The 16,681-nt window shown below is 37.0% G+C and overlaps 1 protein-coding gene across 1 annotated transcript; it reads right to left on the bottom strand.

Moving 5' to 3' along the window:
- Positions 1–3,797: 3,797 nt before the first annotated feature.
- On the bottom strand, positions 3,798–15,347 carry LOC110093974 (60S ribosomal protein L23A). Its single transcript, XM_020819051.2, has 4 exons — positions 15,256–15,347; positions 14,203–14,258; positions 4,437–4,800; positions 3,798–4,085 (listed from the first exon to the last, which is right to left on the bottom strand). Exons 2-4 carry the CDS (start codon positions 14,219–14,221, stop codon positions 4,001–4,003), a joined length of 468 nt encoding a protein of 155 aa, XP_020674710.1. The 5' UTR covers positions 14,222–14,258; positions 15,256–15,347; the 3' UTR covers positions 3,798–4,000.
- Between the last annotated feature and the right edge of the window lie 1,334 nt (positions 15,348–16,681).

The raw sequence follows: 16,681 nt of genomic DNA on the forward strand, positions 1-16,681 counted from the left end.
AAGCCCAAAATCTCTTCCCAAGGACATAGGGCATTAAAAAAAATAAAGAATACATTAATTTTATATTTTATTTCTTTTTCTAAATGAGAACGACATTCCAGTAAAATATAGGTTTAATAATAATAGCAATAATAATAATGAAAAAAAACTTTGGCCAAGTAAAACAATTCTCAAATGAGGAAGGTTTGAATTCATATTTTGATAATCAATTTTTATATTTATATAAATTTTCTTAAATTTTTAATGATATTGTGAAAAAAAAAAAAATTTTGATTCGTCAATAAAGAGACATCACATAGCCTAATGAGCTGTTTGGTTGGGATTAATTTGGCTGAAATGGGAATGCAGAATAAAAGAAATGTTTTGGAGTTGCTTAGATGAATGTAGGTTGATGCCTTTTTTTTGTTGGATTGAAATAATAAATGTAAAGTCATAAATTGTGACGGCTGGTGGCAGTGGTTGGCAGTGGCAGCCGGCGCGGTGGTGGTGGTAACGGGAGGTGGTTGACGGCCGATGGTGATGGCCAGTGACAGCTACAGGAGACAGTGTTAGCAGTGGCCAACAGCGGTGTTGGCTGTGGCTGATGGTGGTGGGCGGCGGCTAGCGATGGCAGGCGGTGGGTGATCATGGTCAAGCAAACTTGTAATGTGAATTGATTTCATTGAAAATCGGAGGAGTTTGATTTACACTCAAAATGAACTACTTTACTTCAAACACCAAAATTTGTAAAACCCTTACATTTAAAATAATTCACACCCTAAACTAATCCAACCGAACAGCCCCCAAGAAGTAATGACATTTGATGAAATAATTGACATGGTAAGTCTTTGACCCGAAGTACTTCCTAATTGTGGAACTTTTATTTGGTCTGGTGAACGTACGTAGAGGAATGTCCGGTCGCACTAAAATCCCGCCAAAAAACTCGGTATTTGCTTGGTATTGCTAGGTATTATTTGGTAATAACGAGGAATACCATCATGTGAAGCCCAATACCGAGTTATACCGAGCTATACCGAGCAATACCGAGTTATACAAAAAAATACGGATTTTTTCTAGGAAAAACTCGGTATTTTTTTGTATAACTCGGTATTGCTCGGTATAGCTCGTTATAACTCGGTATTGGGTCTTCATATGATGGTATTCCTTGTTATTGTTTGGTATTGCTCAGTATTTGCTCGGTATTTCTCGTTTTTTGGCGCGATTTTAGCTCCGACCGGACGTAACTCTACGTCCGGTCGGAGGACGTAATAATACTTCCTAATTGTGGAATGATTGTGAAAATGGAGACTTAACATCTTTGATGAAGGAGTACATATGAACATAAGATTTCATGTGGTTCAAATCTGTAGTATATATCTCGATATAACAGGCAGAGTTCTACTATGAAAAAGGAAATGATAAATTACACATGGGAGGCACACTTTATCCCTTGAATGAAGTGTGATAGGCGAAGGATAGAGGGAGAAGCAAATAGTTTTTTTTTTTCAAATGAGTTTGGGGACAATTGTGGCATGCTAATTTATGAGGCTATATGCTATATATATTTATAAAAAGAATAGAAGAGTATTATTAGCTCTCCAAAAAGATTCATTATAATTATCTATAAGAAACACAAGGGGTGCTTGTATCTAATGGCAATGGAATGTTATGTATAGATCATGTGTCCATCTCATAATAAACATCAAATAGATTATGATCTTACATGCTTAAAAATGTGTGACAATATGTCAAATTTAATGTTGATAATTTAGCCAATTATATGCAATGCCAAGGTAGGTATTGATGAGATTCCTACATTTTTAAGTTTATGATCTTGAGTTGATGGGTCATTAGTTTTTACCCAAAGAGAATGAGGATTCAACAAGCAAGAAAGTTTGCTAATGGAGGAAGCTCCTAGTAAGACCCATGGGCAAAGATTGGAGGATGAGTTTTCACGTGAAAGACAACGGATCATATTGATGGATGTTAACAGGAGTGTCCTGCAACTAGGCCATTAATAATATAGCTTAACAGAATGAAGTTATCGACAAAGATTGAGTCGTCGGTTGGAAGTATTTCGGCAATGCGTTATGGAGGGAGTCATAAGCTAAAGAGTCAATAGGTGCTATTCAAAGATGTTGATCAAAAGATGAGATGCCAAGTAGGTGCTAAGAATTTTACTTCAAATGACCCTATCAATTAATAGCAACCTTCTAGATTTTGGAGGTTCTCTAGAAGAGTATAGGCCTTAACTACTTTAAACTAGGTAGGGTTTAGAGAAATAAATTAGTTTCTTATCCAAGCCAAATGGATAGCTAAAGGGACTAAGCCAATGGGATAACAAAAATTGTTGGGACCTACCTAAGATAGAAATAGCATATTTGACCAACCAAATAGGTTCTCCAAGGCACTAACCTTTTTCAAAGGTTAATGTTAAACTTGCTAGCTATCTAACACATCTATGTCCCCTAAATGAGGGCAAATTATTGCATCTGGTCACCAGACGCACAGAATAGATTCGGACCTCCAATAAAAATATGCCATGTCACTTGCGCTTTTGACTGCGCTTTAGGTGCGCTTTAGTTGTGCTTTAGGTGCGCTTTGACTGCGTTTTACCTGCACTTTGACTGCGCTTTACCTGCACTTTTGACGCACTTAATTTAAAATAATATTTTATTAATATTCTGACCTATCTTCGCGTCCGATGACCGGATGCAATAATTTGCCCTAAATGAGTGGCCAAAAAAAAAAATAAGGTGCTATCCATCCTCTCATTTTGAATTCTATAAATATAAAGCTCATCCCATAAGTATTGGTGATCAAGATAAGGGTGGGTAAGTTAAGTAAATTAGCATATGTATATTTTCATTGCCATGCTAAGATATGTCCAAAAAGCATAAATCACTAGTTGCTCTATCATAATTCAAGGAAGCATGCTCCATATTTTAATGCCCCATTCTCCTCTAATTTGTTTTGCTTTGAACCTCCAACTTTTTTTTTTGGGACATTTAGTTCATTTAAAAACTCACACACACAATACATACACAGAGACTCAAATCCTAAACCTCTTAGTTGAAAATATAAGCTCTCAACCAACAGATCAAGGTAAACTGTTCTCCTTTAACTCTCTCTAATTTGAAATTTGATTTCCATCTAATATAATTCTTTATTAATTAATTTATTTTATTATTATACTGATTTCAAAATAAAATTTTAAGTATTTTAAAATTCATTTAGAATCAATTTTTAAAAGAACATTCTTACTTTTCCTCTTCATTTCTCATTCTGACACAAAGATATAATTTAATTTTTTTTTGGAGACTTTTGAGCAAATAAAGCCAAACACTTCACCCGTCAAATACAAAACCTTCAAACTCAAACCCATTGATAGTTAAAATTCTCAACCAACAAATCAAAATAAGCTAAGTACAAAGAAATAACTTCAAATATCATATTTCCTTGCATGAGGTCGCCTACCACAATGCCCAACGGATTCAACAAAGCCATGGAGCACCACAAAAGAGCAATGTATCATCCCTCAATATCACTATTATTATAATGATAATAAGTTTAAAATATTTATATAAAACATAAAGACAAACAAACTGACATCACTTCAGAGACATCACCACCTCATTTTTGAGATGTTACGATCGTTTGGGATTGTTTTCTTACTGCTTCTTAAAACAGCTTTTTAATACAAAAATTAAAAATTTTGTGATAAGAAACTGCTTTAAGAAGCAGTAAGAAAGCCATCCCAAATAAGCCTGAGTTAAAAAGATGTTAAACATTTGTTGCCTTACAACTAAGAAGAAATATGATAAACTTAATACACTTACAATGCATTCAATGAAGAAATTCTAAGTAGCTATTATATTCAACATCCATCATGCTTAAAATTAAACAGAATGTTCAACAAAAAGCAAAATCACATAACAAAATGACATGAATTTACTTGCTTGCAAAGGGTCTAAAGAACATGAACTCCCAAGGACAAAATTTTCAGTCCATAGAATCAGAACTAAATTATACCGATTTTGTTTGCAACATCAAGAGCATCATAATCTGGAGTCAAGCGAACATAAGCCTTCTTTGTACCATCAGGCCTACAAAAGAATATGAAATGCACATAATCACACTGATAAAAATTATATCAAAATGGGTTTAAAAATTACTTGGTTTGCTTTGGGATTATTGTTATATATAAAAAAATTTCTATTGCACTAATTTAAAAGTAAATTTAATAACTTCAAAATCCATCATCATGATACAAGATACAAATTAGCTAAAAAATATATAATTAATGCTTCGTTTGAGACAACTTTCTTACTGCTTAAAGCAGATTTTTAGTGAAAAATTAAAAAATTTAAACTAGAAAGCTATTTAAGAAGCAATAAGAAAGTCATCTCAAACGAAGCCTAACTTAATAGCAATACAAATTAAAAAGGTTAGTTAACCTGATCAACGTGTTAACTTTCTTTGTCTGAATGTCGTACATCTTCTTTACAGCCGCCTTAATCTTCTTTTTATCAGCTCGGATGTCAACGATGAAAACAAGAGTATTGTTATCTTCAATCTTCTTCATGGCAGATTCAGTCGTCAAAGGATACTTGAGGATTTGGTAATGGTCGAGCTTGTTTCTAGGAGGAGCACTGATTCTGGGATATTTTGGTTCTCCGGGCTTCTTCTGTGTTTTCGGACGGTGAAAAGTCACGGAAGTGCGGATCTTCTTAGCCTTCTTCTTAATGGAAGAAGCACTTGACTTCACTGCCTTGGCAACCTTCACTGCTTGAGACTTGGCATCAGACTTCTTGGAGGTAGCTGATTCCAGGTAAATGCATAGAAAAATAATATAAATAAGTATAACAAAACATCAATCTTCAAATATTAAAAAAGCCTTCAGCTATTCGCAAAATACGTGCAGCCTATCCAATTGACAGCCAGAGCTCCATGAACGGGCTGTCAAAGATATATCTAAACTGGTCATATCCAATGCATATTATTTATCAAAAAAGATTTGGGGGAGCAATTATAGAGTCTGGTTGATCCAACACAACATAGTAAGCGAGCCAAATATGATGGGATACACAGCTTAGCTTAGAGAAGTAAAACAAAATGACATGAGGATTAGATTTAACTGTAACATAACTTGTTAATTCAGTTGGAACCCGGTTAAATCCTCTTGTCAAGTCAACATTTATTTAAAAACTTGGGTTAAGCATCGCCAACAATTCAAAGTTAGCATTGGCACCTAATGAGTAAGGATGAAGAAATCCTAAAAGGAAAATTCTATAATATGAAAAAAGGCTTATCCTCATATCTGACAACAATTCGCAATATTAATTCCTAATACAAGCAATGGATTTAATACAAAACAAGACTATTATCTGATTAAGCAACAAAACAAATCTCCAAGAACATGTTTTTTAGGGTGCAGATTCCTTTGATGCAGCTGGCAGCAACAATCTAGCTGCCAATGTGGGGCCTAAGACCTCATTTATTATTTATAGGAGCAACAATCTAGCTGCCAATGTGGGGCATAAGACCTATTTATTATTATAGGGTTATGGTTAGGATTTTTTTAAGTTATGTATTGGAATTTCTGCTGTAGTTTTTAGGTTCCTAGTAGCTTCTAGGAATTGTGGGAGAGACGATTCATCTTTCGAACAGTGAATCAACTTGTATATTCTCTTGCTTTGCTTGGAAATTAGTAAAACAGCTCTTTTTGTGTTTTTTTATGGATCTATTTGGAGTAAGTTGATATTTTTATATTGTTTGTGCTGTTTTGATCATCAAGTCCTATCAGATTGGTATCAGAGCAAGATTATGAACCTATGCCACCGAAGAAAATGGATGCTTTGAAAGAGAAATTAGAAGGAGAAGTTGATCAATTCAAATCTGAAGTTGAGGAAAGAATTTCACCCATGAAAGGTTTTCTAACCTAGAGGATATGATGAAGAAAATATTGAAGCTTCATACCCAATCGGTATCATTAGAGGCGAAGGGACCGGCGGGTGGCCAAGGAAGTGGGGGAAACCCCAATATCGGCACAATGAGGGATGATCGAGAGGTAGAAATCTTGGGCGATAGGAAAAATATGCAACCTCTTGAACCGATAACCATGAGGGAAATGGGTGAAGGATATAGCGTGAGGAGAAATTGGGAAGAAGAAATAAGGTCTGATTTTGAGTAAGAGGATATTTATGAAAGGAGGCGAGGTGGGAGAGAACAATGGAGAGATCACAACAATCGCTATATGGGAGGAGCCGGAGGTAGAAGAGAAAGTTGGAGTGGAGGGGATCCGAGAGTGAGAAAATTAAAGATGTTTGTTTTTGAGAGGGAAGATGATCATTGATGGATCTACAAAGTGAAGAGATACTTTGCTGTGAATGGGCTGACGGAGGAAGAGAGACTCACGAAGGCTGTTTTATGCTTGGAGGGGAAGGCCTTGTCTTGGTATCAATGGAAAGACATGAGAGAACCAATTCGATCCTGAAGGGAGTTCAAAGATAGTTTATTAGAACATTTTATGAACCTGTCGGGAAGGCGACTTTTACGAGCAATTCTTTGCTCTTGTTCAAGAAGGGACAATAATGGATTATCGGGAGAGGTTTAAGTACCTTTCAAGCCGATTAAGGAGGCTTTTTGAGACAGTATTTGAGGGGGATTTCATGAAGGGACTCAAGCCAGAGATCAGGGATGTTGTCCAGTTATTGAGGCCAAGAGGATTGGAGAAGGCTATGAAGCTAGCCATATTTGTGGAGGATAAAAGCTCACTTGAGAGAAGCAGCAAGGGCAACAATTTAGGAGCTTCATACCGGACAACTAATTTTTTGGCACCAAAGATACAAAATATGCCCATTCAGAGGGAAATACTCAAGGATAGAGGATTGGGAACACGATCGGGTGGAAGTTTCAAGCGACTGACTTAGGCAAAAGTTCAAGAGAAGCAGGCTAGGGGATTGTGTTTCCGTTGTGATGAGAAATTTGCGTCAGACCACCGATGCAAGGATCGTTCGCTGCAGGTACTTGCAGTCTGTAATGAGGAGGAGGTGGTTGAGGAGGAGAAGCATTTGCATCTAGATATGGCGGAGATCTCCCTAAACTCAATGGTGGGGTTTACCTCAAATCACACCATGAAGGTGAGGGGACAGATAGGAGGAGAATTAGTGATAGTTCTAGTGGACCGTGGGGCAACCCATAACTTCATCTCCAACCAGGTAGTGGACCGATTGGGGCTGAAGCTAGTTGACACGGGCTATTTTGGGATGATATGGGAATGGGGAAGATGGAGAAGAGTAAAGGCATCTACTTAGGGTGATGGTGACACTGCAGTAGATCCAGGTGAAGGAGGATTATCTTCCCTTGGAGTTAGGGAGCATAGATGTAATTTTGGGCTTTAAGTGGTTACAAACATTGGGGGAAACTAAGGTGGACTGGAAAGCATTGACTATGGAATTCATGGTGAGAAGAAGGAAGGTGAGAATTCGGGGGGATTCTAGTCCGTCCAAAACTAGGGTTTCTCTAAAGACCATGGCGAGGGCAATCCAGGGAGCAGGGATGGGATTCTTGGTGGAGCTCCAGAGCCTCAAGAGAGGAAGAAGTATGAGGAATGAGGGGATTCAAGAGATAGTCCAGCCACTCCTACAACAATTCAGTAATGTGTTCCAGCTACCCCAATGCCAACCTCCCCCAAGAAAGCATGAGCATGCCATCATCCTGAAGAAGGGAGTATCCCTTATCAGTGTTCAATCCTATCGATACCCACAAGTTCATAAAGATTAAATTGAGAGACTGATCAAGGAGATGTTGGAGGCCCAAATCATTCGTGTCAATGTTAATCCCTTCTCCAGTCTTGTGTTATTGGTAAAGAAGAAGGAAGGTAGTTGGAGATTTTGTATAGATCATGAAACTCTGAATAAGGAAAGTGTGTTGGATATGTTTCCATACCAGTCATGATGAGTTGTTGGATGAGTTATATGGAGCGATGATGTTCTCCAAGATTGATCTGAAATTGGATATCATCATATTAGAACAAAGTATTTCAACTTTACCTCTGCAAGTTTGTATTGGTTTTCTTTGATGATATTTTAGTCGGTTGAATAGAGCATGTGGAACACTTGAGGGTAGAGCTAATAAAATTGAAGGAGCATCAATTATATGCCAATTTGAAGAAGTGTTCCTTTATAAAGTAAAGGGTGGAGTATTTGGGACGCATTGTGTCTAAATTAGGAGTAGCTGCAGATTTTTTCAAGATAGAGGCTATGTTTGAGTGGCCCTTATCCAAAACCCTGAAGGAGTTGAGAGGATTCTTGGGACTAACAGAGTACTACAAGAAATTTGTGAGGGAAAACAATTATATAACATGGTCATTGACAGAGCAATTGAAGAAGGATTGTTTCAAATGGGGGGTGGCAGCCACTCATGCATTCGAGCAGTTGAAGAAAGCCATGACAAGTATTCCTTTGTTAGCACTACCAAATTTCAGCCAGCCGTTTCTAGTGGAGACCGATGCATCAGGTTATGGGTTAAGAGCAGTTCTTACGTAGAGTCAGAGACCCATAGCTTATTTCAGCCAGGTTTGGATCGCTAGGACCATGTTGAAATCAGTGTATGAAAGGGAGTTGATGGCGATATTGTTGGCAATACTTAAGTGGCAACCTTATCTGTTGGGACGACGCTTCATAGTCAGGACTGACCAAATAAGTTTGAAGTTCCTGTTAGAGCAGATGATGGTAACAGAGGAGCATCAACGGTGATTTTCCAAGTTGTTGGGTTATGATTTCAAGATCCAGTACAAGCCTGGGTTAGAAAATAAAGCAGCAGATGCTCTCTCCAAGCGTAGTGAAGCCCCTTAGGTTATGGCTCTATCTATTTCCATGGTGATGGATTGAGACCTTGAAGCATGAGTGCGAGCAAGATGAGTTGAGTAAGATTAGAGAAGACTTGCACGGGACAAGGATAGCCATCCTGGTTATTCTCTGATGGGTCAGAAGCTACTATACTAAGGGTGATTTGCGCTTTCGAGGAAATCGCTACACATCCCTCATTTGTTGCAAGAGTTTCACGGCACAGCTATTGAGGAATATTCAAGAGTTCATAAGACATCATAATTGACAGCGGAGCTATACTAGGTGGGCATGTGAAAGGATGTAGAGGAGTTAGTGGCCATATGTGATGTGTGTCAGAGACAGAAATACCTAGCTATGGCTCCAAGTGGTCTTCTATAGCTGTTAGCATTACCCGAGGTGTAGGAAAAGGTGACTATGGACTTCATTGAAGGACTACCTAAATCAAACGTGTTTATTATGATTCTAGTGGTGGCGGACAAATTGAGCAAATATGCTCATTTCGTTCCCTTACGCCACCCTTACACTGTGATGTCGGTGGCAGACATATTTATTAGAGAGGTGGTTCATTTGCATGGCATACCCGACTGCATTGTGTCCGATTGAGATAAGATCTTTCTGAGCCACTTCTGGAGGGAGTTATTCAATATGCAAGGGACTATCCTGAAGAGGAGTACAGCTTACCACCCAAAGATGGATAGTCAAATGGAGGTGGTGAATCGCAGTGTGGAGACTTATCTTCATTGCTTTGTATCATATACATCAAAGATTTGGGCAAAATTGTTAGCCTGAGCGGAATATTGGTATAACACTTCATATCATACAGAAGCCTAGACAATGCCATTTAAAATTCTATATGGGAGGAATCCACCTCATCTAATACATTATGGGCATGGCAACACACCAATGTCATCAGTGGAGCAATACTTGGGAGAAAGAGACCAAATTTCGGGAGAATTGAAGGACCATCTACAGATAGCACAACAAATCATGATGAAGCAGGTGAATGGACATATGAGAGATATGCAGTTTAAGGTTGGGGACATGATTTATTTGAAGATCCGACCTTACAGAAATAGGACTTTGGTTCAACAAATGAATGAGAAGTGTGGAGACTTACCACCCAAAGATGGATAGTCAAATGGAGGTGGTGAATCGCAGTGTGGAGACTTATCTTCATTGCTTTGTATCATATACATCAAAGATTTGGGCAAAATGGTTAGCCTGAGCGGAATATTGGTATAACACTTCATATCATACAGAAGCCTAGACAATGCCATTTAAAATTCTATATGGGAGGAATCCACCTCATCTAATACATTATGGGCATGGCAACGCACCAATGTCATCAGTGGAGCAGTACTTGGGAGAAAGAGACCAAATTTCAGGAGAATTGAAGGACCATCTACAGATAGCACAACAATTCATGAAGAAGCAGGCGAATGGACATATGAGAGATATGCAGTTTAAGGTTGGGGACATGGTTTATTTGAAGATCCGACTTTACAGAAATAGGACTTTGGTTCAACAAATGAATGAGAACCATTAGAGCTGAAAGGGATGGGCCAAGGAAATAAGGGGATCAAGGAGGTGCTAATCAAGTGGAATGATTTACCATAATATGAGGCGACATGAGAGCCCTACAGTACTATTCAGAAGCTATTTCCTTTTTTTCATCTTGAGGACAAGTTGACTTTTTGGGAGGGGAGTATTGATGTAGCTGGCAACAATAATCCAACTGCCCATGTGGGGCCCAAGACCTCCTTTATCACCTATAAGAGAAGAGGCTTTGGGAGGACACTCTTTGAGAAAGGGGGACTCTTTGGGAAAATGTAAGGGGCATTTATTAGATGTAAGGGACATTTATTAGGGGATTTGAGCTATTTGGGGGGTATTATGGTGGATTAGGATATTTTTATGTTATGTTTTGGAATTTCTGCAGCAGTTTTTGTGATGTGTTTTGGTTCCTAGTATCTGCTAAAAATTTTGGGAGAGACGATTCACCTCTCGAATAGTGAATCAACTTGCATATTCTCTAACTTTGATTGGAAATTAGTAAAAATAACTCTCTTTGTGTCTTTTTGGATTAATTTGGGGTAAATTATTATTTTATATATTGTGTATTATTTTGATCATCAGGTCCTACCAAATTGGTATCAGAACAATATTCTAGAACTTTGACACCGAAGAAAGTTGATGTTTTGGAAAAGAAACTAGAAGAAGAAGTTAGTCAATTCAAATATGAAGTTGAGGAAATGATTTCATCCATGGAAGGAAGGTTTTTTAACCTAGAGGACATGATGAAGAAAATATTGGAACTTCATACCCAACCTGCAACATCAGAGGCGAAGAGACCGGCGGGAGGCGAAGGGACCGGTGAAACCCAAATATCGGCACAATTAGAGATGATCGAGAGGTAGAAATCTTAGGCGATATGAAAAATATGCCACCTCTTGAACTGATAACCAGGAGGGAAATAGGTGAAGGATAAAGCATGAGGAGAAATTGGGAGGAAGAAACAAGAAGGGCTGATTTTGAGGAAAATGATATCTATAAAAGGAGGAGAGGTGAGAGAGAACAATGGAGAGATCACAACAATCGCTATATGGGAGGAGTCAAAGGTGCAAGAGGAAGTTGGAGCGGAGGGGATCAGAGAGTAAGAAAACTGAAGATGTCTGTTTTTTAGGGGAAAGATGCTCATGTGTGAATCTATAGAGTGGATAGATACTTTGCAGTGAATGGACTGACGGAGGAAGAGAGACTCACGGAGGCAGCTTTATGCTTGGAAATAACATATCTTTATTACCTTTTTGGCTTTCTAAAATGTTCTTTTTTATATGTTATACAGAATTTGATGTAAGAAAGTAGGGACATAGAATATTATGATATTATGAGCATTTGATTGGATTTGGTTCCATAGTTTTGTGTTCCTTCTTCGCATCCCCTTCTTCCACCGATCTACTACATCAGTTTCGTTTGAAAGAAATGGAGGGATTGCAACAGAATTTTACATCATAATTTCATTTTGGGTGTCTCGTTTCAATGTTCTCGAGTGATAATTAGATTTACCTAGGAAGTATGAATAAATACATTTTTCATTGGTTCCCTACCCAACCCTCTCAAAAAATAGAAGGAAATAGTCATGGAGTAATTGATGTAACTCCTATGTCCCCTCCTCTCATAAGAGGTAAAAACTCAACAACTATACAAGAAAAATATTTTTCTATCAATTTATTCTCAACCAAACATGCGGGTAAAAGCTAATTTCAATTGAATTCCTTTTCACTTTTGATTCCGTCAAACCAAACAGACTCAAGGAAATCATGTAAGGGAAATTTGATTAAAATCCAAATGGAAGAAAAAGAAAGAAGCAGATGGCGGTGGATCAATAGGAAGGGCCTCGAGTAGAAATGAGGCCCATGTTGCAGGGAATAATCCACTTGTCATAGCAGGTTTCATCGTACTAGCTCGTCTCAACAAAGAAGAGGCTCTTGAGGATAATTTATCAGATGAAGTAGTGATTGTCATGCTCAGCAATAGACAAGGCGGCTCTGCATAATATTGGTGCTATTTAGATGGGTAAAGACTTTCTCACTATCATGGCTTCTGACCAAAGGAGTCATGTTCCAAAAGGTTGGGGCGGTGTTAACTGAGGGACTTGGGAGCGCGAATGGGAGGATTTGCAATTTCAAAATTTTACAAATGAGACTCGGTGATTGTTCATGGGCATGCAACTTGTACATACAAATTGAACTAAAGCAACTCAAATTACTACATTTAATACATTTTATTTTCAATCTATGCAAATGGAAATTTTCAAGAAACAAATAGATTGTCTTTATTCTAGATCTCCATGAGCCCAATCAAGCAGTTCAGATCTGGAAAATAACTAAGTCGGTTTGGTTTAGGCAGATTCTATATATTCAGCTATTTTTACACAACCTGCAAACAAAAAAGATTCAATTCTTTGTATTCTTTAATTAAAAATAAGCAATGTACGGTTCCACTTTAGAAGTCATCATCATTTTGCACGTCCCAACACTTAATGTGCCAAGTAAAACAACAGTTTAATGACATGAAGTGATGAAATACGAAGAGAAGAAACACCTTTATTCAAAAAAAATAATAATAATAAAGAAAATTAGTTGCAAGGCTGTTTCGTAGCATGCCTAAACTTTAGGTCTTTCCTAAAGTGCTAATGAAATAGAACCTGACCATAGGCCTTATAACAAAAAATTCATATTCCATGAACGTGCTCATGCATTTACTACATCACTTAAATGACTGTTCAGTAAATCATCACACCTGAGATTACACAATTGGGAGTGAATCAATAAATTCCCCTTTGGGGAGTAATTTATACTTTTATAACATAGCATGAAAATCTCCACAAAGGGTACTATTTAAGCATTCAAGTTCAAAAGCAAGTTTGTTTACCTCCCCTCACAATCTCTTATCGGATGTATTAAAAGTTGACATAAATACAAAGTTGGCACTAAAAGTAAATGATACAGGATTTGAAAAATACAATTAACTCTAGCACCATATCTATCCTGGGAGCAGGAGACCACATGAGAGCAGCATCCTAGTTTTGTTTATGTAGTAGTCAATGAAAGCTTCAGTAAGGAATCTTAGTGCGGGAAAGTCCTCGGACCACTCCCTAGAATGAGGATTCTCAATGCATTATCATTAGTGATAGGAAAACCAAGATACTAGAAATAAGCACAGGTGTAAAGACTAGGAAATGTTAGTTTGTGGTCCCATATGATGAGTGACCTCCCTGATAAGTTCGACCAAAAATAATAAAACCATGACACCCGCCAAATGAAATATGACAATATAACAATGAATAAAGGTTTGCATTTTTCTAATTACATTAGAGCAAATGAAGCATAGGAGGCCATAGTAGAGTAGCCACATACTATAAATAGTAGGATTTGCTATAGAATTTAATAATTAACCATAGAGGTGCAAAGCCCCTTGACCACTAGCTACAATGAGATATCCTACGCATTGCAACTAGTGATAGTTTAGCCAAGGTGCCACTTAAAAGCACAAATTAAAAAACCAACAAATGTTAGAATTGGTCAAAGTGGCTCATGAATGGATGTACATTAAGAAGATGAATCACCTAGCCTATAGATTTTTAACATTAAAAATACTATATGTATTAGAAACACAATTACCTCCCAACTCAACAACAACAAAAAATTGGCACAGTATGCCCCTAATTGGAAATCATTGTTCGATCAAGTTCATATTAAGATCTGCTAACATGTTAGCTTATATTTATAGCCTCAACTCTCAATATGATGCTGATAAAGAGTCAATATCATGCAAGACTTTAAAAACAAAACTTTTGAGGTAATTTTACCCTTTGCTGGCGGTGCCATCGGGTGATGCGCAGTATAATTCCAATAAGTTACTTACCTGCATAAAGGCATATCACCATGATCAAAACAATTGACCCATATGTTTCATTAAATTATGAAAACTACTGTGAGTTTGATGCAAGCTCACAAAAGAGCAAAAATCTAAAAGCAATAATCATAACAGAGACATGTTCCTTTAAGTAGAAAGATCTCACATTTTACTCATTTTAATCTCCAGCCTGACTTAGGCATTAAAATGTAAGATTCTAGAGGGCACTTTGATTCAAGAGCAACTCATGATTAAGTTCCTAATACATCCACACGTCAGATTTTATCAATTGGATACCAATATTAGCTAAAACAAAAACTTTAACTCCTTTCTTAGCATATCTACCCAATTCCAACAGACAATTCCCCTGCATTAGGATATTCTGTAGATAGTTAGATAACTTATTAATCCTTCCCTCGACACAAAACATTATTTCTTAAAAAAAGACATGATGACTCCCGCTTATTTCATCTTCCAAAATAACTTGATCCCCACAAAAACTCACAAAACAAAAGTCTCGGAAGATTTAGCAATATAGTTTTGTCACATCAGAACTAGAATCAAAGGATATCAAAAAATCAACTTTTTCAAAGCATCCGAATGTCGGGACTAATTAACAACCTTTATCCTTAAACTTAAACTAAAATTACCCCATAAAAACCGAATAGCCCTTCAGCACCATAGCCCATAGCACAAGACCCAAAAGCCCCAACACACACCATAACCAGTGTGATTAAATTCCAGAGAGAGAAAATAATACAGCCAGCTGAACAAGAGAAATCACAAAACAGACTATAATCTTAGTTCAAATCAAACAGATCACCAAACCAATTATCACATAAAGCATTTAACCAAGAACTTCAAATAGCGTAGTAATCCAAGAGCACAATCGCAGACATCCAGAATAGTTGTCATAAGAGTCGAAGCGTATATGCGAAGAATTACAGATAGAAAACCAAAATTAAACAGAATCTGGATGATTAGAACTGAGTAAAAAGGGCAGAACCGTTGTCCCAAGTTTGCAGGCCGAGCACTCTCCAAGCGCCTCCCTTCTGGTGGCCAAGCCCTAGCGTTAGGGTAAACGGAACGATGCAGAAATGTGAGGCATTTTCGGTTAAAATATTTATATGGTATTCGGGTTAATCCCGACCGTCTGTTTGTGTGGGAAAATTCTTAAGATTATTTTCTTGGTTAATCCAAAAGGCTGGGGTTTTTTGCTACTACTTTTTTTTTTTAATTTTTCCTATGAAAAAAAAAATAATATTTACAATCAAACTATTTAAGTTATTTTCCTATAATAACTTTACAATTATATTCATAAAATATTACAGCAATCCCAAACAAATCCTAATTTGTAAGAAAAATTTTGAATTAATAATATTCGTAACTTTTTTTTATCAAATACTCGTTAATTTTCCTAAATCAAAATACTCTCAATTGAAATATGGAAGATAATTTTTCATACCGGGTCGGGTCAACCCGGCAACCCGACGGGTCGGGTCCGGGTCCGAGTTTCCGACCCGTTTACCTACCCGGATCGGGTTAGGGTCGTCCCGATTGAACTCATGTCAGTTCCGGGTTCGATCCGAACCCGACCCGTGACTCGAAATTGACACCCCTATATAAAGAGTCTAATATATTACAATTAAAGCTTTTATCTACCCGTCATGCATCTTATGCAAAAATCCCATTGCTTGATTATTTATATACTTACAGCTGAACCCTAATTAAAGGCTTCATAGAAGTGACCCTTGGTCTCACTTTACGACCATCATATTGATAAATAAGATGACTTCTGATATCTTAAATTCCTTTGATAGGTTCTTTTGATCTCAAAATAAAAGGATAGTAATGACCGATCGCCAAAATGGCTCCTTCGCTACAGAAAATACCTTAAAAATGCAATAAGCAAAACTAAAACTACTTCAAATGAAAGCCAAATTTAATTCGGTATCAATATTATTAATAAATTAATTCTCAAAAATGATACAAAAAATTTTCTTTGTGTACAAATTGGAACATATAAGAATATGTGATCGCATAAAGAATAAAAAGAAGAAGAAAAAAATAGATCAACCCAAAGGGATTAATTTTTAAAAATAAATAAACAAAAATTTTAAGGGATGACAATTGATAAATTTTTTAACAAAAGGAAATTAAATAATGAGCCATAAGAATATCTAATGATTAATGTTGACTATGAAAAAAACTAATTTATCAAATATAAATTATATTCATCTCTTAGAGAAATTCAATGTATTATAAGAGGGATCTTATATATTACAAAATAGCAATGCATATATCCCTATTAGGGGTGTCAAATCTGATTGGCCCGAAACTTGACCTAAACCCGACTCAAAAAATTCTTTGTTCTGGTCAATCTATTTGCCATACGGGTCGGGTTCAGATTCGTGATTTCGACCCATTTGTAA

Source organism: Dendrobium catenatum, unplaced genomic scaffold (genome assembly GCF_001605985.2).
Source record: "Dendrobium catenatum unplaced genomic scaffold, ASM160598v2 fragScaff_scaffold_0, whole genome shotgun sequence".
NCBI classification, from domain to species: domain Eukaryota; kingdom Viridiplantae; phylum Streptophyta; class Magnoliopsida; order Asparagales; family Orchidaceae; genus Dendrobium; species Dendrobium catenatum.

Coding starts and splice junctions, on each gene's coding strand:
- LOC110093974 (XM_020819051.2), bottom strand. Junction 4,086..4,436: donor AAAGTTAACACGTTGATCAG/GTTAACTAACCT, acceptor ATTCTTTTGTAG/GCCTGATGGTACAAAGAAGG.